The 23773-nt window shown below is 52.6% G+C and overlaps 2 protein-coding genes and 1 pseudogene across 6 annotated transcripts in view; all 3 read right to left on the bottom strand.

Moving 5' to 3' along the window:
* Positions 1 to 153: 153 nt before the first annotated feature.
* On the bottom strand, positions 154 to 3263 carry PRLH (prolactin releasing hormone). The gene is made up of 3 exons (XM_008999759.5): positions 3210 to 3263; positions 794 to 952; positions 154 to 425 (listed from the first exon to the last, which is right to left on the bottom strand). Exons 2-3 carry the CDS (start codon positions 891 to 893, stop codon positions 262 to 264), a joined length of 264 nt encoding a protein of 87 aa, XP_008998007.4. The 5' UTR covers positions 894 to 952; positions 3210 to 3263; the 3' UTR covers positions 154 to 261.
* Positions 3264 to 3732: 469 nt separating this feature from the next.
* On the bottom strand, positions 3733 to 3831 carry LOC118154952 (U6 spliceosomal RNA; annotated as a pseudogene).
* An 8874-nt stretch (positions 3832 to 12705) lies between these two features.
* Positions 12706 to 23773, bottom strand: part of MLPH (melanophilin) — a 71624-nt gene continuing 60556 nt past the window's right edge. For 3 of the 5 annotated variants that reach the window (XM_035306128.3, XM_035306127.3, XM_035306129.3), the window contains 6 exons: positions 23458 to 23613; positions 21748 to 21840; positions 19664 to 19741; positions 17226 to 17283; positions 14194 to 14294; positions 12706 to 13136 (listed from right to left, as the gene is read on the bottom strand). In XM_035306128.3, the coding sequence (XP_035162019.1) occupies positions 13110 to 13136; positions 14194 to 14294; positions 17226 to 17283; positions 19664 to 19741; positions 21748 to 21840; positions 23458 to 23613 (513 nt within the window). In that variant the 3' untranslated portion in view covers positions 12706 to 13109. The remainder of the gene's footprint in view (positions 13137 to 14193; positions 14295 to 17225; positions 17284 to 19663; positions 19742 to 21747; positions 21841 to 23457; positions 23614 to 23773) is intronic. The other 2 variants (XM_035306130.3, XM_035306131.3) reach the window with 1 other exon arrangement.

Here is a 23773-nt window from a genome sequence, read left to right as displayed (position 1 = left end):
GGTTCCATTTCCCAGCTCAGTGCCAGGGGCCCTCTGGCAAGTCACAGAGCCTTTTCTTCCAAAGAAGCTGCTGGGCTCTGAGGTTCTTTCTAGTCTAACGTCCCAGGAGGGAACAACTTCAGAGTCACCACCACACAGTCACAGACGCGAAACTAAAGGAGGCCAGAGCTTTTATTAGGATTGAAGGGAAAGGAGCCCATGAGGGTGAGGAAAGGGTGGGGTGAAGGAGGCTCCAGAGTGACTTTCTTGACAAGCTGGCTGTCACCCATCCTGTGAGGACTTAACGCAACCTTCCAGGGGGAAGCAGGTCAGCTGGGGTCGAAGGCCAGGCTTGGATACGTCCCCTGGGGCTGCCCTCCTCCGACCGAAGCGGCCCACAGGCCTGATCCTGCGACTGACGTACCAGGCAGGATTGATGTCGGGGTCTGGAAAGGAAAGAGCGGGAGCAGACCATGGGCACTGTGCGCTCTGGAGGCAGCAGGGCAGGGGGCACAGGCAGGGCAGAGGGCACAGGCAGGGCAGAGGGCACAGGCAGGGCAGAGGGCACAGGCAGGGCCTCTCAGCCCAGTTGTCAGGCCGTGCTGGGACCCACCTGAGGAAGAGGCACCCAGAGCTTCTGGCGAGGCCATTTCTGGGCGTGGGCTGGCTTTGGGAAGCAGGAGTTCAAAAAAGCACCAGGACTGATTTCCCTTTTCTCTCCTGCACACCCTTCCCCGCCAGGTTCTCGAGTGACCAGGCTGTACCAGGCCCTGGGGTGAGGTGGGGTGGGGTGGGGAGGCTGACAGACACTCACTGCGGGTCTCCATGGAGTGCCGATGGGTCTGATCTGCAGCCCCGCGCAGAGCCACGCCCAGCATCAGCAGGCACAGGAGCCAGGCCCTCAGCACCTTCATCCCTTGGCTCCTTCTAGGAGGCCCTGCTGGAGGGCGGATCCAAATGGAGAGGATACGGCCTGGGGGAGAAGGGGCAGGAGCAGGGTTACACAGGCATCAGGGTGCATGTGCACAGAGCTGGGACCTTGGGTAGAGTGAGCGCCGTGTGTGTGAAAGGAAAGCATGTGCATGAGTATGTGTGCATGTCAGTGCACAGGTGTATGTGTGTGTATATGTGTACAATAGGGTGTGACCTGTATGCACATGGGTGCGTGCATGTATGAGAGTGTGTGTGTGTGTGTGCATGTGCACCTAGCCACATACAGCTCCACGTGTTACTCTAATCTGTGCTGGGTTGGGAATGAGCACAGAAGTAGCAGTTAAACCTGGCCCTCTGCATGGTCACTTCCCCACCTGTGACCCCATTCTCTCCTCTGTGCAATTAGGGTTAAGTGAAATGCTCATGTGTGCGTCCACCTCTGACCGGCTGGTCATATATGCACTGATGCTCCTCAGAAAACCCCCAGGAGGTGTGCGAGTTAGGCACGTAAACTTGAGCTGTCATGGGACGGCCTTGGGTCTGTCTGCCTGTGTTAGGGAACCGAAGGTGCAGCCAGCCTCTGAGCAGGCTCAGGCTTGTTGCACACCCAGGACAGCAGGTTGGTGGGGAGGAGCCTGGGGAGCTGCACAGGTGGAGGCAGCCACTTGCCCAACCTCAGACATGGTTGGGGAGCTGGGGGGTGCCAAGCCTGGGCTGGGCCTGGGGGCTGGAATCCGGTGCACAGTCCTTTCCCACACGCATCTCATGTCGGGATGTCAGCCGTGTTTGGAAAACTCTGCCTCTACCGTGAAAGTCCTCTCTCTCTCTCTCCCTCCCCCACAAAGAGGCTCCCTTATTTCTCACTTTACATACCGGCCCGAGCCCTCCCGCTGCTTCTGCCTTATCAGCACTCCCCAGCTCCCCTCCAGCCACTTCTGCCTCATCAGCACTGCCCGGCTTCCCGCCGCCCGGTTTCTGCCTCATCAGCTCCCCGCCACCCAGCTCCCCGCCGCCCAGCTTCCCGCCGCCCAGCTTCCCGCCTAGCGGTTCAAACTGACCAAACGTTGCCCACCACCTCAGCTTTCTCACTTCCCCACTCCCTCGGCCCTTCAGCTTCCTATAAAACAACCCTGCCCCTCTGAGCGGCGCGGCCATTTTTCCTTTTCGTCCCGGCTGGCCCGCCCGGAGGCTCTTTCCTCTCAATAAAGCCTGAACTTAAGGAATTTCCTCTAGCCTGCGGTCCGGTTTCTTTCCCAATGAGCCCAGTCTTCCCTCAGAGGGTAGGTCGGACAAGCCGACAGCTGCGTGCTGTAGAATGAGTCTGCATCCTCTGTCCTGACCAAGGCCACTCACCCTTGCCATGATGCCAGATCCAGTCTTCCAGGTGCCAGTGTAAACCTGCAGCACCTGGAATCTCTTCTCACAGGGAAGGGCCACTCTCTATGGGTGATGGGAAGACGGGGCTGCCATGGATGGGACTGGGTGCATAGAAAGCCCCTGCCACCCCACTGGAGTGGAGGTGCTGAAATGCCTAGACAGCATCCAACCTGGCAGACCAGGAAACACTTGCTACAGCTGCCCCTCCTCCTTGCTCCACCTGTGGCATTTGGGTGCCATGAGAAGATGCCCAAAAGCTCTGTCTTGCTCAGGGGAGGACCCCTTTGCTGACCTTGACTTCCAGCCCCTCCCTGAGTCCCACAGAAAATGCTCTCCTTTTCTGTGGGGCTCAGGGAGGGGCTGGAAGTCAAGGTAATGTAAACTTCCTACCCCTCTCCTTTTTAGAGGCCTGGTGGGGCGTCCTATGCTAGGTGGGGTGAGGGTTCCCCAGCCTAGAGGAAATGGAGGTGCCACCTTGAAGAGTGATGAAGAGATGCTTCCCAGCAGGCTGGCTGTTCACTTTTCCTCTGGCACAGGACCCACGCCAGGTGAGAGGTGTCCCAGAATGCTAGTGATGCTCACTTGGCTCCTGATCCCCAGGGACCTGCCTCCGTGAAAGGCGGAGACTTTGGCTGTCTGCCCAGTGGGATTTCCTGGTCAGCAGAGCTGAATAGGATGTCTTTGCGTGGCGTCTCTACCATGGACAGTGCTGGAGCCTCGGGGCCCTGGGAGGGCAGGGTGGCTTTGGGTGCAAGAACCCAGGGGCAGCTGCCTCTGCCTGTCCTGCTCAGGGCTAGTAGCCTTAGCTGCCAGGAGAGCAGGCAGAGTCTCAACCTAACCCACACTCAGACAGAAAGGAAAGATTTTACAAAGTAGCAAAGCAGAGGACCCGAGTTCCAGCGCCTGGATGTGCTACTCACCGCTCTCGAGTGGTAGAGGCGCTAGCAGAGTGTGGCTGCCGGTGCAGTGGGGCTGAGGAGGCAGGAGCTTCTGTCCCCCTTTTATAGCTCCTGAAGAGGATGAAGCTGGTACCTCCAGGTGCCCTCCCCCAACCCAGCCTGTCTCCCTCAAAGGGTGGCATCAGGAGCGACCCTGTGTCTTTTCTCGTTCCTTTTTTTATTTTTAAAAAACTCTCGTCAGTGACGTGATTTGTTCCTTCCTGGGTTATGTAATTTCATTTGGACCAAGTGGTTTTAAAACACATTAGCTTTCCTTCTTCACACTCGCCTTCGGGCAGACTGCAGAGTCAAGTGTCCGCTCAGCCTTACGGATGGGGCTCCCGGGCTCCTTCCAGTCCTCTCTCCCTGCCTTTAAATCACCGTGTTCAAGGGCAAGGTGAGAAGGGACAGTGGCCAAAGCCCAGCACTAAGGATTTTTACCTTCTTGATCTGCTCGGTCCTCGTTCGTTCACCTGCCCGACGGTCCTACCTGCATTCGTTGTATGCACAGCAGGTCTTCCTCATTCTGTAACTTAGCACAGGGGCCATGCTATTCTTCTCTGTGTCGTTCCAATTTTAGCATAGGTGCCGTCGAAGCAAGCACTCTCTAACTACAATAGGTGGTTTCTAGGCTTTTACTGTCTTCATAATTACTGTTTAACATAAACAAGTTTATTATTCTCATAAGACATTTATTTTTATCATAAAAGAAACATATTTTTGTTATTAAAGCAGTTCATATACATTTGGAAAAAAGGAGTGCATAGAACAAAATAGAAAAAAAGTGCACTGATCACGTTAAGGAAGCTTCTCGCTTCTACATTTGATGCTTTTTCATCTAGTAAGCTTCCCACGTGTTTTCTGGGTAGATTCCTCACATTCGTACATGTTGAAGTTCATTCCTGACACCTAACACCATAACAATCACGCCCTCAAGTTGCTGAATGATCGGTAAGTTTGTGCCATTTTAAGTAACTGTGCAATGTTCTACCATTTAGCATGGACCTAAATCATTCATGTTCTGGATAGTTGTAAGTTATACTAATGGTCTCTTATATGCAGTTGGGTACAATCTATTTTTTTTTTTAATATTGTTGAGATGGGGTTTCACTCTTATCGCCCAGACTGCAGTGCAATGGCGCGATGTCTGATCACCGCAACCTACCCCTCCCAGCTTTAAGTGATTCTCCTGCCTCAGCCTCTGGAGTAGCTGGGATTACAGGTATGTGCCACCATGCCTGGCTAAGTTTTGTATTTTTTAGTAGAGACGGAGTTTCTCCATGTTGATCAGGCTGGTCTTGAACTCCTGACCTCAGGTGATCCGCTTGCCTTGGCCTCCCAAAGTGCTGGGATTATAGGTGTGAGCCACTGTGCCTGGCTGAGTACAATCTTTTTTTTTTTTTTTTGAGACGGAGTTTCGCTCTTGTTACCCAGGCTGGAGTGCAATGGTGCGATCTCGTCTTACCGAAACCTCCGCCTCCTGGGTTCAGGCAATTCTCCTGCCTCAGCCTCCTGAGTAGCTGGGATTACAGGCACGCGCCACCATGCCCAGCTAATTTTTTGTATTTTTAGTAGAGGCGGGGTTTCACCATGTTGACCAGGATGGTCTGGATCTCTTGACCTCATGATCCACCCGCCTCGGCCTCCCAAAGTGCTGGGATTATAGGTGTGAGCCACTGGCCCTGGCCTGAGTACAATCTTTTTAAGGAAAGTATCTGGAGAGGAAACTTAGCACGTGGTTCCTGTGGATTGGTGTAGATGGTCAATGTGCCACTTCCATCTTTCCGGAAAAGCTTCTGAGCAATGCTTTGCCTTTCGGGGAACAGGGCACGCCCGACTTCTTCCTTGCTGCATCGTTGCTTTTTCCCAGTGAGCCAGGTTCGTGGCTGGTGGGTTCCCTGCGAGCCCTGGAGTCCAGCGGTGGCTGGTGGCGGGAAGTAGGGTAGGGAGCACTGGAAGGGTGACAGGGTGGGGTATGCAGCTCCCAGCTTGGGCTGCAGATTAGAGTCATCTGGGAGCCTTAAAAACTTCCCAATGCCTGCGCTCCACCTGGAATGATTCCATCAGGATTCCTGGGGGTAGCTCAGGCATCAGTGATGGTGAAAAGCTCCACCCCCTCAAAGTTTTTACAAATGTAGGTTGAGTATCCCAAATCCAAAAACCCCAAATCTGAAGCATTCTGAGAGCTGACCGGATGCTCAAAGGAAATGATCACTGGAACATTTTGGATTTTCAAATTTGGGACGTTTAACTGGTGAATATCGTGCAAATATTTCAAAATCCCCCTGCAAGAAAACCTCAAAAGCCAACACAGTTCTGGTCCCAAGTATTTTGGATAAGGGAACTCAACCTGTAGTGGTGACGGTGATGGTTAAGAATCACTGTCTTGGAGGTAGGTTTTCTGCCCAGTGCTAGGCCTGCCTGGAGCAAAAGAAACTGTGAGACACCAGGGTTTGGGGGAAGCTTCCTGGGCATCCACCACTGGAGAGAGGGAGAGGGGGAGAGAGAGACAGAGAGAGAGAGAGAGAGAGAGAGACAGAGAGAGAGAGAGAGAGAGACAGAGAGAGAGAGAGAGAGAGAGAGAGAGAGGGAGCACGTGTGCGTGCAAAGCAGCTCTGTCATAGTGTGGTTTTGGCAACTTGCCACCTTGGGAGTCTACCAGTGGGAAGCAGCAGGTGGACTGGGGGTAGCACAAGGATCAGTCCTGCTTAGCCCACCCCCACGTGGAAACCGATGGCACCCATCAGAGGCCTCAGAACTGCTGAGAGGCACTGTGGCTGGCTGGAGATGCTGCAAGTGAGGTGTGGGCTGCTCTTGCAATAATGCCGCAGAGCTGCAGGCTTGGCCTGGGCATCTCAGGCTGCACATGGCTTCAGTGTTCTTTGAGAAATGAATCCCACAGATGGAGTTCGGTCATAGATGGGCAATCGGGGAGCTTTCTCCATCCCTATTTAATTGGGCCATGGGACTCAGGACAGGCAGAGGCAAACACTCTTTGTCCACCTTCAGTTGGTCAATATTTCATCCAGGACATGATGTGGCCACTTGAGTTGTGGCACATAGGAGCTAGAACCTGTGCAGGAAAGTCCCCTCCCTGGGGAAAGTACAAGCACCTGCCGTGCTATCTTCCCAGAAGCCTTGGGGATAATGGGGAACGGAGATGCTGACTGCCACGCCTTCTAGTCCTAATTTAGTAAGCTACTTACATTTTATTTTACTTTATTTTATTTTTTGAGACAGAGCCTTGCTCTGTCACCCAGGCTGGAGTGCAGTGGCGTGATCTTGGCTCACTGCAACCTCCACCTCCTCTCCCAGGTTCGAGTGAATCTCCTGTCTGAGACTACAGACACCCACCACCACACCTGGCTAATTTTTGTGCTTTTAGTAGAGGCGGGGTTTCACCATGTTGGCCAGGCTGGTCTCCAACTCCTGACCTCAAATGATCCACCCGCCTTTGCCTCCCAAAGTGCTGGGATTGCAGGCGTGAGACTGTGTGCCTTTCTTCACTGAATGAAGCCATCGCAGTGGGTTTCTTGTTTACTCTGTTAACACAGTGCAGCACAAGAATAGATTTTTTTTCTAACATTAAAGAATTCCTGGCTCTCTTGGGATGAACCTTACCTGGTTAAGATATAGTAGGTTTTCTAATACATTCCTGGATTTGTTTCATTAATATTTTATTTAGAATAGATCTTTTAGGCTGTACTCAGTGGTTCACACCTGTAATACCAGCACATTTTGGGGAGGCTGAGGTGGGAAATTGCTTAAGGCCAGATTTGAGACCAACCTAAGCAAAATAGCAAGACCTCATCTCTACCAAAAAGAAAATCCAGTGTATAGAATAGATATTTTAAAATATGCTGCCTGTACTTCTCCTTCCTCACGTTGCGTTCCGTAGGAAGGTCTTACCAGTTTAATGGAAAGAGGAGCCATGCTTCCCTTTTTCTGTCCTCTGAAAGAGATCTGGTAAAGACAGGAATTCCAGAGCTGTCTGGGAGACACCTGGGGTAGGGCTTGGGCTGAGAAGAGGGATGGAAAAGGAGTGAGCTGAGAGGTCCTGGGTCAGGGTTTCCAGACTGAGAGCTGGGGGGCTGAGGTGGGAGCTTTGGGGATGGGGAAACGCTGAGGTCATTCATGGGCAGGTGCTTGAGGATGGCCCGGTGGCTGCTCGCTGGGCCTGGAACTCTTTATTTCGTTATTTTCTTACATTTAGGATCCCAAAGCAGCCCAGATCTTTAATGAGGCCTCAGCCATAAACCTGAACATGGGCGTGGACAGAGGACAGGTGGCTGTGAATAGCCCCAGAAAGGTGGGCACACCTGGGAGGAGGCAAGAAGAGGACAGGTGGCCCGGGATGGACAGAGAAAGAGGACTCAGTGAAGGCCCTGGAGAAAGTACCAGGGAGGAGGGTCTTGCAGGGAAAAGCAGGAGGAGAGAAGGAGGCAGAGAGCCCCCGGCAAAGAAGGGATTGTCCGAATCAGGGACTGTGTCTTGGCACCCACCTGCCGGCTCCTTTGCTTGTGGTCTGTAGGTGAAAGTCCAAAGCCAATCTTGAACACGGGGTGGGCAAACTTCTGCAATGGGCAGTGACCTCTTTCTGAAACCCGTTGTGTAAAGTGGGAGAACGAGAACGCATGTGGTGGGAGCACTGTGCCATTTGAACAGGACGAAGTGACTTGGTGCCCTGCTAGTCCAGGCAGGGCCACCTCTCCTCTGGCATGGGCTGTCTCTAGGTTGGCCAGCAACTCGCATGTACATGGCCCTGCCCATCTCTCTTTTGGGCATCTGGAACAGTAAGTTATGGGCACTGGAGGGAACAGTCCCAGAGCTGGGCTGAAGAGGCCATTGAGAGCAGCCACCTGCTGAGCAGGGTGAGGAGTAGTTCACAGGCAAGGGGGAGGAGAAGGGCACAAGGGGGGCTGAGAAGCCTCCAGGCTGTGGCCACTGCAGAGCCGCCCTAGCGTCTGTGCCTGCTGTGCTGGATCACTGGGTTTCCCTGGGTTCCCAGGAGAAGGCTCTGTGTTCTTCTCCTATGCTTGCTATTTCACTTGGGCTGGTTTCAGTGGATTTCTGCTCTTTGCAATTAAAGGAACCCCAAGGCTGGGGGCAGTGGCGTATACCTATAATCCCAGCACTTTGGGAGGCCTAGACAGGCAGATCACTTGAGGCCAGGAGTTCAAGACCAGCCTGGCCAACATGGCGAAACTGCGTCTCTACTAAAAATACAAAAATTAGCCAGGCGTGGTGGTGGGCACCTGTAATCCCAGCTACTTGAGAGGCTGGGGCAGGAGAATCGCTTGAACCAGGGAGGCAGAGATTATAGTGAGCCGAGATTGTGCCACTGCACTCCACCCTGGAAGACAGAGCAGGACTCTGTCTCAAAATAAATAAATAAAAATATAAAAAAGCCCCAAGTTGAGAGCTTCCCTCCCTCCTAGGCTTTCTTCCTGTACTCAGCATGGTGGAGAGGACCCTACTCTGGGGTCCACTTCAGTTTTGAGATCTTCGAGCTTTCACCCCAACACGGCACATGTGCAGCATGCAGCAGGCACCTGGTAAGTAGCAACAGCGCCATGATGGGCAGGTGGTTTTGTAGCTGGTTTTGGTTCTTGGATCATAATGGCACTCTGCAGTGGGTTGGAGTCTCTCATCTGGAATCTCAAATATGACCTTATTTGGAAGTAGGATCTTTGCAGATGTAATTAGCTAAGATGAGGTCATCCTGGGTTAAGGTGAACCCCAAATCCAGTGACTGGTGTCCTGATAAGAAGAGGAAAGATAAGCAGAGACAGGGAGAAGGGCAGTGTGAAGATGGAAGCGGATACCGGAGGGTGGCAGCTGCAAGCCGAGGAGCACCAAGGATGCCAGCAGCCCCACAGCTGGAAGGTGCCAGGAACTGCCGTCCTGCACATGGAAACGACCCTGTTGCCCCTGTGAGTCTGGACTCTAGCCTCCTGAACTGTGAGGGAATAAACTTCTGTTGTAATCCACCAGTTTGTGGGGCTTTGTTATGGCACCCATAGGAAACTAACTTAGGGCTTCAAATGTGTGTGTGAGTGGACCGATGAAATGCCTCTCCCTCGTGCTTGTTCCAAGAAGAAACTGGCTGCGGCTGTGGCCTGTGGGTTTCTTCTGGCCTCCTGGGAAGACACTGCACAACCTGACAGGAGAGGTAACCTTGGGAATTGGAAGCCATCGAGCGGCAGCTGTGGAACAGCCATGGGAAGAGGAATAAAGCAAAGCTGTTTCTGATGTAGATGGCTGCTGAACATCCAGACTCCTAGGAGATTTTAAAGCACTCCTCTTTGTAAATTAGAAAGCTGCTTTTGAAGTGTGAGCCATCCAGAAAGTGGCATCTCTGAGAACTGAGAGAGAAAGTGCTAGTGAGAGTCGAGCAGCAGAGGAAGGCTTCTCTTGCTCCAGGTGGCCATGGCTCCAGGACCTTGGCATTGCATTTGTGATAAAAATAAATGGTGTTCTCCGACCCTCGCACATGGCTCCCATCTAATCAGTTTACAAGTTTCAAATGCAGACTCACTGAACATCAGACAAGGCTCTGATATAGGGACTGTGCATTGGTCAGAGTTCTTCAGAGAAACAGAATCAATAGGGTGTGTGTGTATAGAGAGAGAGAGAGAGGAGAAAGAAGAGAGAGAGAGGAGAGAGAGAGAGAGAGAGAGAGAGAGAAAGAGAGAGAGAGAAAGAGAGAGGAGAGAAAGAGAGAGGAGAGAGATTGATTTAGTCTAAGGAATTGGCTCATGAGATTGCCGGTCCTGGGAAGTCTGACTCCTTCAGGACAGGCCATCAGGCTGGAGACCCAGGGAAGAAGTGAGGTTGTAACTGGAGCCTGAAGGCTGTCTGGAGGCAGAACTCCTTCCTCCTCAGGGCAATTTCTTCTTTTCTCCTAAGGCCTGAAACTGGCTAAGGCCCACCTACTTTATGGCAGGTTATCCACTTTCAGGTATACTGATTTAAACCTTAATCACATCTACAAAATACCTTCATAGATAGATCTTGGCTGGTGTTTGATCAGACATCTGGGCACCACAGCTGAGCCAAATTGACCCATAAAATTAATGATCATAGATTGTTACAAGTGTCTGTAGCGATGGAGCAAAATACTTTTCCCAGCATGGCCATTTCCTTGGAATTCTGAGCCCAGATGCCATTGAGCTGCAGGTGTGTTCACTGGAAATACCTGAGCAGTTTGTTCGTTTAGGTACCAGCAAGACTGTCTCTGGGAAGACTGTTTTAGAATGTTCAGGGGAATACAGGTAGCACACATGGGTAAAACCCTTCTTTCTGGGCTGGCTTTTTCCTAGGAGGACATAGGTGTGAGGTAATGTTTGGAATGGGCTTTACCCACCTACCAGTAAATTAACTCATGGGAGTTTTAATTAAAAGCTCATATGTGAATGAAAGTCTGGAAAGACTTAACAGTGGTTGCTAGTTAGTAGATGATTCTTTTTATTTTGGGTGTCTTTTTTTCTTTTGCATATCTATCTTTTCTGTTTTATCCCAATAAAATAAAGAGATTTCATAGGTAATAAATGTTCTCTATAAGAATAACTCTGAAGTTACTAGCATTGTGAAGATGTGAGGATCGCTCGGCTGTCACCAGCATGCTAAAGCAGAAAGCTGGGGTCTCAGGAGCCCAGTGAATGATAATGCCATTACTGTTACTCCTTTGGAGATGGGCTTTTGACCTCCAGTAAAATGGGTTCTTTTGGATGAAGCTGTTGGAAAGTGAAAATCCTTGGTACTTACGGAAACGATGGCTTGATATAAAATCATAGCGAAACTGCAACACTGTAATGCATGGTTGGTTTGATCCCTGAGAGCTGGGAGTTACACCTGTCAAATTGTGTTTCACCTCAATAATCTGCAGTGAGGTGAGGTATCCCTCGGCGGTCTGGGTGCTATATTGCAATATGCCGGATACTGGATTATCTGGGAAGTGCAATTTTGCTGCACACTCACAGCTCATTTGTAAGAAGCATCTTTGGGAGATCTGTGCATTCAACTCTTCCTAAAACTTTTTTCTTTCTCTCCTTATGAAGAAGACTGTTGGAGGATAAAACTTTGGAGAAATCTTTATAATGCTTGTCTCTAATCTCCATCCGGAGTCATAGAGAAATCCCTGACTTCTGTCAATCTTTGGCTGGAAACAAAGAGCCAGCAGCTGTACTGGTTGAGGTACACCAACCTCAATGATCCCTGACCTGCTTGTATGCAGCTTCCACTACAGATGTCTCTGGAATAGCCATCTGCTAGGAAAGGAACTCAGAAGAATTCTTTTCATTTATTTACTATTCCTTTCTATAAAGAGACAAGGTCTTACTCTGTCACCCAGGCTGGAGTATAGTGATGCAATCATGGTTCACTGCAGCCTTAACCTCCAGGGCTCAAGTGAGCCTCCTGCCTCAGCCTCCTAAGTAGGTTAGGACTACAAGCATGTACCACCATGCTTGGGTAATATTTTTTGTTATTGTTTTTGTAGAGATGGGATCTCATTATGTTGCCCAGGAAGTCTCAAACTCCTGGCCTGAAGCAATTCTCCCACCTTGGCCTCTCAAAGGGCTGGGATTATAGGTATGAGCCACCTTGCCCAGCCTGAAGGATTTTTTCAAAGAAGAGAATTTATAAGTAATGTTGGGAATTATATGAAAATCTCCCATGCTTTTATCTGATGCCACAAAGCGTCAGAGAAACAGATGCTAATGTGTGCTCACAGGTCTCCTGAATCAAAGGCATCTCTGGAGGGTCCCAGTGGGCTCCGCTTAAAACTGAATGGGCCACACAGATATTAGGAAATAACTCTAAGTCCCAGGCTGTCTGAGGGGAGAGCAACTATGTAACGAAGGGGCAAGTGGTCAGCTGACTCCTGGGGCCCCCACACCCCCATCCTTGGCAGACATCCCTCATTGGTTGTGACCCTCTGTCCTCTGCCCCACTGGGTCCACTGCAGTGAGTGCAGAGCCAGACTAGAACCAGGCCTCTTCCCTGCCCGTCTGGAGCTCTGCTGGCTGTCTTTCCCTCTCCCAGCAGGCCCTCTGCATCTGTGCCCTCTAGCATCTGTGACTTCCCTTTAGGACAATGTTGTGTAAACCTTTGAAGGACATACAGAAGACCTTTTTCCTGTGATCTTTTACCCTTTTCAGTCTTGGCTTTCTTATGTTGCTTTCATGAATGGAATGGAAAAAAGATGACTCAGTTGTATCTATCGAATGCTCACTTGCTGCTACGTGCTGGCTGTGCCCTCGATCACAGTGTAACTTCCGCTGCTCTACAGACCACATGGGTACTTGCAGAATGGGTGCACATGGGGTGGGGGCTGGGATGTCTATTCCTCCCTCATTATTCAGCAGATCATTAGTTCAGTCACTTGTCTGGATGCCTCATTTCCAATCACACCCACAAGAAATATGCATATATCTGCTCATACCCCAATATAGACTGTCAAGAATATACATATGGCTGGTGCCTTAACTCAGTCATCTTTTTTCCATTCCATTCATGAAAGCAACAAAAGAAAGCCAAGAGTGAAAAGGGTAAAAGATCACAGTAAAATGGTCTTCTGTGTGTCCTTCAAAGGTTTACACAACATTGTCCTAAAGGGAAGTCACAGCAGCTCAGCTGTTTCTCATAGATCAGAGAGGCTGGTGGGACAGCCAGGAGTCGTCAGTAAACCCAGGTGAGCGTGCAGGACTGAGTGCTGCTGTCCTCTTGCAGGTGGGAGTCCACGTGGAGGGGTGTTCCTTCTCATTTCTCTCTGGGATGGTGACTGTGTACAGTGGAAAGCACAGAGCCAATGAGGGACAGGAGGGCCACAGAGGAGGCGTAAGAGTGCAGGGCTGCTCTGTCGCTCTGTCCTGTCTCCTGTTAGGGCTGCTGCGCCACCACAGGTTTCTGTGAAGTACAAACACACAGACACAGATGTGTAACAGACAGACGTGGGCATGCACAGAGAGACATACAAACACAGTGTACTCACGGATGTGCACATGGGTAGACACAAACTTAGATTATACCGATGTGCACACATGCACATGAGGCAGAAGAATAGGGTCTGGAGGCAGGGAACCTAAGACCAATTCGTGCTGACTTTGTAGAACTAAGTAAAAATGAAAACCCCATCTCTCCTGAGGAACAAAAGGTTCCGTGGCTACTCTCTTTGCAACTTGCCCCGCAAACTGCATCTCAGATGAAAATGCGACATACCTCTGATTGGTCCCTTCCTGCAACCAATCAGACTGGTCACTGGCCAAATCTTCATGTGTAACTTTGTAACTTCCTTTCATTCTCTAATTGGTTGCCTCCTGCGACCAATCACACTGGTCGGGGCCACCCCTTCATTTGCTTAGGGTGTAACCAAGTAGCCAATGGGAAACCTCTAGAGGCACTTAAACTCCAGAAAATGCTGAAAGCACTGGCTCTAGCCTGCTCACACTCTGTAGAGTGCAGTTTCGTGTCAATAAATCTGTGCTTTCATTGCAGTAACACACACACTTGGGTGTGTGTGCAGTTACATACACAGGGTGTGCACACAGACACAGGAGTGAATGCAGCCACAGGTATTCACACATGGACAAGTTGGTCAAACACTGTTTGCTTCTTCACAATATTAGCTTAACTCCTTCGGGGTTTTTTACTTAACTTCTCTGCCTCTGTTTCCTCAGCTATAAATTTGGGTCAATGACACAGGTGTGTCATCCAATGGGGTGTGTGGACAGCAAGTATTTGAAAATTTAAAGCTTTAAAACACAAGAAGATATTATTCTAATTTCAAAGTATTTGGGTTTTCAAGTCTTGTTGGCAAAGATTTCAGTTTACTTTTGGATTCTCAGGTCTGAATCCTTGTTTTGTGTGTCCCCATTTTCTTTGCTCCAAAGACTTAACATTAATACATAAATCTAACGGGTCACTGAATTCTAAGAACTCCTCAGAGAACGAGGGAAAACTTTACCGCGAAGGTGTGGCCGGCCATCCCTTTCCTCCCGTTGGGGTTCCTCTGTGTCAGGGAGCCTCGGTACACTGATTTCCGATCAAAAGAATCATCACCTTTGCCTTTGGGGAAAACAGGAAGAGGGGTGGTGCTTTATGAATCACATACTTAGCCCAGACAAGTGCCTTGGCCACCTCAAATTTAAAAGGTAGAATAAAAATAGACATATCTCCCTTTAAGAAGTTTCCACATTACGTATTTTTAAGGAAGCATTTACATTTCAACTGTCCTGCAGACAGTTAGCCAACTTCTTTCTCCTTTGCTTTGGAGCAGGCATTAATGTTCTATCTCACCGTGGCCCTAGAAATCCTCACACGAATGAAACAGCAGAAAGGCCTGTCAGGCTGCGCTGGTGTGCGGTCTCTGCATCTCCTTGCCTCGCTTTTCTTTTCCTTCTTTCTTTCCTTTTTTTCTTTTTCTGAGATGGAGTCTCGCTTTGTTGCCCAGGCTGGAGTGCAGTGACACGATCTTGGCTCACTGCAACCTTCCTCTCCTGGGTTCAAGTGATTCTCCTGCCACAGCCTCCCGAGTAGCTGAAACTACAGGTGTGCACTACTGGGCCTGGCTAATTTTTGTATTTTTTAGTAGAGATGGGGTTTCACCATGTTGGCCAGGCTGGTCTCGAACTCCTGATCTCAAGGGATCCATCCACCTCCCAAAGTGCTAGGATTACAGGTCTAAGCCATGCCTGGCTTCCTTGCCTTTCCTTAAGTTTGTAATAGGGCAACAGCCCAAGGGGTCTCAGACTCTGACCCTCAGTACAGAGGCCTCTCCTGGGCCTGTGGCTGTGTAGCTGGGGGCTATACAGAGGCCCGAGAACTGGCGGTGTTGGGGGCTGGCCTCTGTAGATGGGGAGAAGCCCCCATGGCCACCCTTGGCGGAGACTGGTGATGATGACGGGGGGACATATGAAGGGTCAGGCCTCAGCTGTGCTGTTCAGACCCTGAAATGCCTGTGAGCTTCCGGGGGCTGGGGGGAGCTATTCTGGCCTTGGACTGAATGTGAGTGGTCTCTGGATAGGACAGAGTCTACGCTTCGCAAAACCAGTCATACGGAGGATGCAAGGAATTGCCCATTGTCCTGCTGTAATCATGAATCTCCTGGCTGGGCGCGGTGGCTCATGCCTGTAATCCCAGCACTTTGGAAGGCGGGTGGATCAGCTGTCAGGAGTTTGAGACCAGCCTGGACAACATGTTGAAACTCTGTCTCTACTAAAAATACAAAAATTAGCTGGGCATGATGGTGGCACCTCTAATCCCAGCTACTCCAGAGGCTGAGGTGGGAATATCACTTGAACCTGGGAGATGGAGGTTACAGCGAGCCGAGATTGCACCACTGCACTCCAGCCTGGGCGACAGAGTGAGACCCTGTCTCAAAATCAAACCAATCCAATCCAAACCAAACCAGAAACTCTACTTGGATTTCAGCCTATGAGATGTGCTGGAAACCCCTCACAGCCAGCATGTAGCTCTCCGGGAGCCCCTGTCGGCAGCTCCTCAGTGGGTCATCTCTGGCAAAGTCACCCTCCTGGATGGTGACCCTGAATCTGGGATTAGCCCCAAAGGGCCTTGGGCAGCAGCTCTGTCCCAGGATTGACCTGAATGTATGCTGGAGGCTCAGGGGGTGCAAAGAGCGAGCTGGAACAGAGGTGGGGTGGCTGACGGACTGAGAAGTGAGTGGGCTGGAAACAGGGATCGAGGTGCTGGGTATTGTAGGGAGGCGTGGAGAGCCCTGGGGCAAGGCTTCATGCTTGGCCCTGAGGACTTCACAAGACAGAGATGGGCATGGAGGGCGAACCCAGGCATGGAGGGGTGAACCCCGGCATGGAGGGCAAACCTGGGCATGGAGGGGTGAACCCCGGCATGGAGGGCAAACCTGGGCATGGAGGGGTGAACCCAGGCATAGAGGGTGAACCCGGGCATAGAGGGCGAACCCGGGCATGGAGGGGCGAACCTGGGCATGGAGGGTGAACCTGTGCATGAGGGGCAAACGCTGGCATGGAGGGGCAAACCCAGGCACGGAGGGGCAAACTCAGGCATGGAGGGCGGATCCGGGCATGGAGGGGCAAACCCGGGCATGGAGGGGCGAACCTGGGCACGGAGGCACGAGCTCGTGTGGCATGCTCTGAAACCAGCATCCACCATGTTGTCCCAGGCACGGGAAGGAAGTGCATCCTTGGGTGGGTGTAGTAGGGGGCAGGCTGGTTCCAGTGTGTAACAAATGGCCAAAGTCTGCGGGCTTTGCTAAGAAATTCCACTTCATTCTGCAGGCAGTTGAGAGCCAAGGATTGTTTGTGCGTAGAGGAGGGACACACACTATCTGCTAGGACCACAGCTGGAGCAGTTTGAATGACAGCGTGTGTGAGGACAAAGCTCAGAAAACAGGGACAACAGGAGATCAATCCAACAATTGCCTGGGGGCCTGAAACGGCTCCGCAGCAGCGGGCTGGACTCTGAATGCGGAGAGGAGGTGCCAGCCTCTGGTGAGCAGTGGTCGGGCCACAAGGTGAGTGAATGAAATGAGCACACAGATACCCAAAAAGCCCGGCCACGTGTGGAGGAAGCCTCACATCCCATTCGTCCAGGACAAAGCTAATGTCCTTGTCACTACCACGCCTTCAAGGAAGGCTAAATGATGTCCCCAACTTTCTGTAAGAAGGCCAAAAACTGTGTACCACATCTGGACAATTTATGTAGAAAGACACAGAAACACCACTGCCATCACTGCTGCCACCAGGGCCAACTTTGCACGCTTAAAGCAGCAAGTTCTGGTTGTCTGGATCACAACTTAGCACAGCCTGCAGACTTCGGCCATTGGTTACACACGGGGTCCTAAGGGTGGCCCGAGTGGCACTGGGAATGCTTTTTGGGAGTCAGGACATGAGATATGTCCCACAGGTTATGAAGGACACACACAGAGCTGCGACTGGCCATTTCCCTCCCTGGAGCTCATTTCCCAGGCCCATGGGGCTGTGGAGAGGAGAGGGCTCTTACCTTGACTTCTCAGGGAATTACTGAACTTTCTTCTTAGAAGATAGGGCACAGCTGTCGCCTAGAAGAAACAGAGTGCTCCAGGCTTTACGAAGCAGTGATGCTTGGGAATTGTGAACTAATTTTGGATTTCTTACTGTTGTTCCAGCTTCTAATTAACCGGGCCCAGGGACTTCTGCTATCTAGCAAGATTTGAACTTTTAGCAACATAAGAATGAACATTTTCAAGAAACTAAGTACTAAATGCCTGAAGTAAGAGATGCTCAGCTTTAGGGGAGCTGCCACATTGGGATGGCGTGGCAGAAAGAGTACGGGTTTCTGCCCTGCAGATCTGGGTTCAAATCCCAGCACTACCCCCTTACCACTGTGTGACACAGACAATTAATTCACTTCTCTCTGAACCTCAGTCTCCTCCTCTGTAAAATGGGTCTGTAGCTTCTGTCTTTTTTCCAGTTGATTACCTTGCTACAGTGTGATAAGAAATCTGTTCTCTGTTTGGCTTTTCAGGGAAGTGAAGAGAGAGCCAAATGGCCCAATTCCCCTAGAAATTTCTCCTGGTATCTGGCAGCCTGGGATTTTGCCTCCCTGGGTTTGTAGGCTGCTCCTAGAGGCAGCTGCAGAAGTTGTCAGGCTGGGCTTCTGGGGACAAAGGTGGAAGTGGCAGCGCCCAGGGAACAGCATGTGTGTCAGGCCTGGCGTGGGCGAGACCCTGCTGTCACTTCCTGTCTGTGATCTTGATCAACCTCACCCACTCCGCTGAGCCGGCTGGTTTGCTGTCAGTACAACAGGGTTAATCGCACTGCCTACCTGCCAGGTGCTGTAAACATCACGGAGAAACATACACTTTTAAAAACACTGCGTGTCACTGTGAGGAGCTGCCAGGGCTGTGATGAGGCTCCGTATGGGGCTGGGCTGCAGGTGGGGCTTGAAGCTGAAGCCCACTCCTCCTGGGGCGCTGGCCACGGTACCCCTCATCTTACTCCTAACCACCCCACCTAAATGCAGGGCGCTTCTCCCTCCCAGGCTGGCTCTGCCCTCTGTGCACTGCGTCTGTCGGTCCTGCCCACAGCCCCCAACTCCCTGTGCCATTTTCGTGCACACTGACTGGCTCCTGGGTATTTTCACCTGTGGCAGCCAGTGCTTAAGTCTCCCAGATGGAGGAAGTCCCCAGGCCACCGGCCCGCTGTGCCTGTTCAGGGAAGGACGGAAGTGCCTGGGAATGTATGTGGCCCAGGGCCTTGCTCTTACTCAGGACTGACGGGTGTGGAAGGGCTAAGTGCCTGTGACCTCACTCCTGAGTGGAGTAACTCTGGGGTGTAACCTACGTGGTCTCCAGAGCCCCCAGGAGGACTGAGCCACAGTCAGCTTGTGTGGGTTTGCTTCACGTCAGCTGCTGGCCTCTCCAGTCTTTCCCGTCTCTTTCCCACCCTGCTGGCCTCTCCAGACCTTCCCGTCTCACTCTCCCACTCCTGCGTCAGCAGCTGGCCTCTCCAGTCCTTCCCGTTTCACTTTCCCACCCCCACGTCAGCTGCTGGCCTCCTTCCCTTCCCGTCTCACTCTCCCACCCCCGCGTCAGCAGCTGGCCTCTCCTGTCCTACTTTCCCACCCCCGCGTCAGCTGCTGGCCTCTCCAGTCCTTCCCGTCTCACTTTCCCACCCCCACGTCAGCTGCTGGCCTCCTTCCCTTCCCGTCTCACTCTCCCACCAGCATCTCACTCTCCCACCCCCATCTCACTCTCCCACCCCTGTCTCACTCTCCCACCCCAGCATCAGAGGCTGGCCTCCTTCCCTTCCCGTCTCACTTTCCCACCCCCACTTCAGCTGCAGGCCTTTCCAGTCCTTCCCGTCTCACTCTCCCACCCCCGCATCAGCAGCTGGCCTCTCCCGTCCTTCCCGTCTCACTCTCCCACCCCAGCATCGGCTGCTGGCCTCCTTCCCTTCCCGTCTCACTCTCCCACCCCTGCGTCAGCTCCTGGCCTTTCCAGTCCTTCCCGTCTCACTTTCCCACTCCCACATCAGCTGCTGGCCTCCTTCCCTTCCCGTCTCACTCTCCCACCCCAGCATCGGCTGCTGGCCTCCTTCCCTTCCCGTCTCACTCTCCCACCCCGTCTCACTTTCCCACCCCCGTCTCACTCTCCCACCCCCACGTCAGCCGTTGGCCTCCTTCCCTTCCCGTCTCACTTTCCCACCCCCGCTACTGGGCTGTCTTGGATTTTCAACAAATGCATCAACACAAACCGGGCTCAGTGTGTGCCCCAGAGGAAGCCAACCCATGGCAGTTGCCACGGCCTTGTGTCATTTGTGAGGGCGTGGCAGCTGTGTGGGCAGCTGTGCGGACGTTGCAGCTCCGCCACCCCGTGGACTTGCCACACTGCTGGAAAGGGGTGTGGTCTCCCACCTTCGTCCGGTGTCTGGGGCTTGGAGGGAGTAACACTTACTTACCTTGGCCTCATTCGAAGGGTCTCCATTTGGATCCTCTGGTCTCTTTCCAACTTTCCCAGCCACTCGAGGAAGAAATATCTGGAGGACACAGAAGAGGCTTTGCAGCGCAGTCACGGGTCAGCTGGATGTAAGCATGGATCTAGTGGTCGGGGACGCTTGGGGTGCAGCGACGCCCCCAGTATGCCACTCCAGGGCTCTGGGGCTAGCGCTGCCAGAGTGTGCAAACTAAAATACAGGATGCCCAGGGAACTTTGAATTTCAGATTGTGAAAAGAAAGTAAACCTTGGGACCCAAAAATCACTAAGCTAAAGGTGAAAGTCAGCTGGGAACCGTTTAGGGCAAACCTGCCTCTCGTTCCATTCAAAGCCATCGCTCTGAGGCTCACCTGCATATCCGACTGCTTCCTCCGCCTATTCTTAGGTAAAAATGTGGTTTCACTGAGCCAGACTAAATTGTGTATTCAGTGGGAGTCTCATCAAGAACTCAAAAGAATGCAACCTTTGTCTCTTACCTACTTCTAGCCAGGAAGCCCTCACTTAGAGTTGTCCCGCCTTACTGGACGGAACCAGTGGACGTGTTACACACATCGATTGACGTCTCACATCCCCCTAACATGTATAAAAGCAAACTGTACCCCCAACCACCTCGGGCACAAGTCTCAGGAGGTCCTGAGGCTGTTTCATGCGTGTGTCCTTAACCTTGGCAAAATAAACTTTCTAAGCTGACTGAGACCTGTCTCAGATATTTGCATGCACAAGATCAACTGCTAATTTTTTTTCGTGTAAGTCCCGGATGTTGCATGGGATATACTTATACTGCAATATTAGTTGTTGATCTGAAATTTCAGTTTAGCTGGGCAGCCTGTGTTTTCCCCAGGGACCCTATCTGGGACTGTCCTAAGGACATCTTTCATTCTTTTGCCAACTTTCCTCATCAGGGTGGTTTTGTCTGAAGATTCCTGAATGGGATGAGGAGACGCTCAGCCCTCCTGGGGGCTCTGGAGACACGTGGGTCACACCCGAAGTTATTCCACTTAGGAGCGATGTCAGCCTGGCATGAGCTGCTCCTCTGATGTGAGCCTCCATGTCTGTCTTAACGTGGCGGCGTACTAAGGATTTCAACATGAGGCATTGTGACCAGGCGTCTCCTTTTGGATTTTACACTGTGAATGTGTGTGTGTTTCAGGTCCTCAGAGTAGAGGCTCAGAGTCCCCTCATATGATAGAAACAACAACAGATAGTAAACAAAAATGAACCCCAACAAGGGCACAGCTGACTAACTGGCTCTGAGGAAACTCAGGCTGGACGTTCACTGGATGGGAGGTAAGGGGCCCAGGATCCTCGCTGTCCGGCCCATGGTGGCAGGCGTGCTGTGGGGAGGCCTCGGGGGGCACCAACTTACCTGGGATGCTATGTCTCCTCGAACTTACCACTCTACCCCCACTCACCACTTCACCCCCACTCACCACTGCACCCCCACTTACCACTGTGCCCACTCACTATGCCCCCACTCACCACTGTGCCCCCACTCACCACTACACCCCCCACTCACCACTGTGCCTCAACTCACCACTGTAACCCCACTCACTGCACCCCCACTCACCTCTGCAGCCCCCAATCACCACTGCACCCCCCACTGACCACTGCACCCCCAACTGACCACTACACCCTCACTCACCACTGCACCCTCCACTGACCACTGTAACCCCACTCACCACTTCACCCCCACTCACCACTGCACCCCCACTTACCACTGTGCCCACTCACTGTGCCCCCGCTCACCACTGTGCCCCCACTCACCACTACACCCCCCACTCACCACTGTGCCTCAACTCACCACTGTAACCCCACTCACTGCACCCCCACTCACCTCTGCAGCCCCCAATCACCACTGCACCCCCCCACTGACCACTGCACCCCCAACTGACCACTGTACCCCCACTCACCACTGCACCCCCACTCACCACTATGCCCCCCTCACCACTGCACCTCCACTCACTGTACCCCCACTCACTGTGCCCCCGATCACCACTGCGCCCCTGCTCAACACTGTGCCCCCCCACTCACCATTGTGCCCCCACTCACCGGGAGGTTTGACCTCCTCCGGGGCTTTCCCGAGGGCTTCACTGTGAGCCCCGCAGCCCTCAGGGCTGCAATCCTGGATTCGATGTCTGAAACCTGGAGAGGACAGTAGACAGGCGGCCCATCAGACAGATGCTCGAGGTCCCACCTCAAAGTCATGGACAGAAAGAGCAGCTGCCCCCAGCTCACTCCTGGAGCCAATTTTACTTGTGTTTTCCCTCAAGATTGGCGTCCCAGCCCCATGCCCATCTTGGTGGTCCCCTTGGCATTTATCTTCCATGGTTATTGAGAAGGGGGGTACCTTTCTTGTGTGCCACCCCAGGCAGGAGGGGGTGCATTTTCTGGAGTCATAGGGAGTCTGGTTCTCATAAAGAGCTGGAGGAGGGGCCATGACTGGGGAGGACGGTGGTGGCTACTCTTCACCTAGCACTCAGCCACCCCTACTGACATCATCCTTGCCCAGCTCCCCTTCCGCTCCTTGCCCCTGAGGCCACCCCTCCCACAGCAGCCAGGGGCAGCTTCTGGAAACAGAAACCAGGCCCCATCACCCTACTCAGATCCTTCCAGCCCATCCTCCTCACAGTCTCCCTCTCATCACTCTGACCCAGTCTCAGGGTTTCATGACTGATCCCTGCGCGTGCCAAACTCACTGCCACCCCAGGGCCCTGGCACACGCTGCTCCCTCCACCCAGGCTCCTGCCTCCTGGATTTGCCGGGCTGGTTCATTTCCCTGGCATCCCTCCTGACCACCTTATCTGAATCGCCCTGCCCCGAGCGCCCTAGGGGTACCTTTACTGATGGTCTTCATGCACTTTACGAGAACCCAAAGGATCTGGTTTGCTATTTACCTCCTCCTACTAAAAACAGAAGCTTCAGGAAGGCGGGGGCTTGGTCTAAGGCATTTGCAGCTGTATCTTCCGTGACCTACACAACGTGGCTGCATTTCAGGCATTTGAAGCTGATTTGCAGAGCGAGGAGGAAGAAATGAAGGGAAAGTCCAGAGCCCGAGCGAGAAGGAAGAAACAAGGGGAGTCCAGAGCCCAAGCGAGAAGGAAGAAATGAGGGGATTCCGGAGCCTGACTTGCCCCCTCAACGGGAACAGCCCTGGGGTATGTGCCCTTCTTCCTCAGGGGGTGACAGGTGCCTGCTCATGAGAAGGGAAGCAGAGGAGGGCCAGGGGGCTGGCTGTCCCCACAGTCTGAGGGGCAGACCCTCTCCTCTCTGTAGGTCTCTGGGGAGGACAGAGCATGCACAAGTCACATCGGCTGTCCCTGGGAGGCCTCAATGTGTTGGCTTTGCCCTTTGACCTTTGTGCACGATTGATATGTTCCTCACCCAGATGCAAGCTCTGCAGCCACACTGGGACTCACAGATGGCCCTGGGGACAGAGTCCAGTCCTGAGTCTGGGGCTGCCCTAAATTCCAGGCCTGCTTACAGGTCAGGGATTGTGAGTGGTCAGTACTTTTTTCTTGGTAGTAACCCTGCCTGTCCCTCACCAAGTTGGAAAAAGGGAAGGGGTGGAGGGCTCAGGGGGTGGCAAGCCAGGTGAGCCCCACAGGAACCTCAGGTGCATGCTCGGCCTTCAGAGGCGTGCATCCTGGGCCAGTGGGGAGGGCTTGGTGTGAGCTGTCAGTCAGACGGTCAACACCCAGCCACGGTCACCATCTGTGTTTGTGGAACCCTGCACGTGCTCCCCTGTGCCTTCGGGGCTACCTCGCTCTCTGCCTGCTGGACTTCTGAGACTGTCACTGCCACTCTGTCCTCCAGCTCCGACAGCGCCTCATCTGTGGTCCTGTTGTGCTGGACGGGGTCCTCAGGGCCCTGGCGGCTCTTTTCCTGTCTGTTGGTTTGATGGGCAGCTGTGCCCACCTAGGAAAGAGAAGGACGGAGGCTGACCAGCTCCAGGAGGGAGTGTGGGTCTCACCCAGACGGGGACTTGCCCTGACATTTCTCTCCTCTCTGAACCCTGGGAACTGGTCGGCCAGGAGCTGGCCACCCACCATGGACCCCCTCAAGGGCTCTTGGTGTC

This window comes from Callithrix jacchus, chromosome 6 (genome assembly GCF_049354715.1).
Source record: "Callithrix jacchus isolate 240 chromosome 6, calJac240_pri, whole genome shotgun sequence".
Taxonomy (NCBI): Eukaryota; Metazoa; Chordata; class Mammalia; order Primates; family Cebidae; genus Callithrix; species Callithrix jacchus.
The sequence above is the reverse complement of the archived record's forward strand: the minus strand, read 5'-3'. Positions and strand labels throughout refer to the sequence as shown.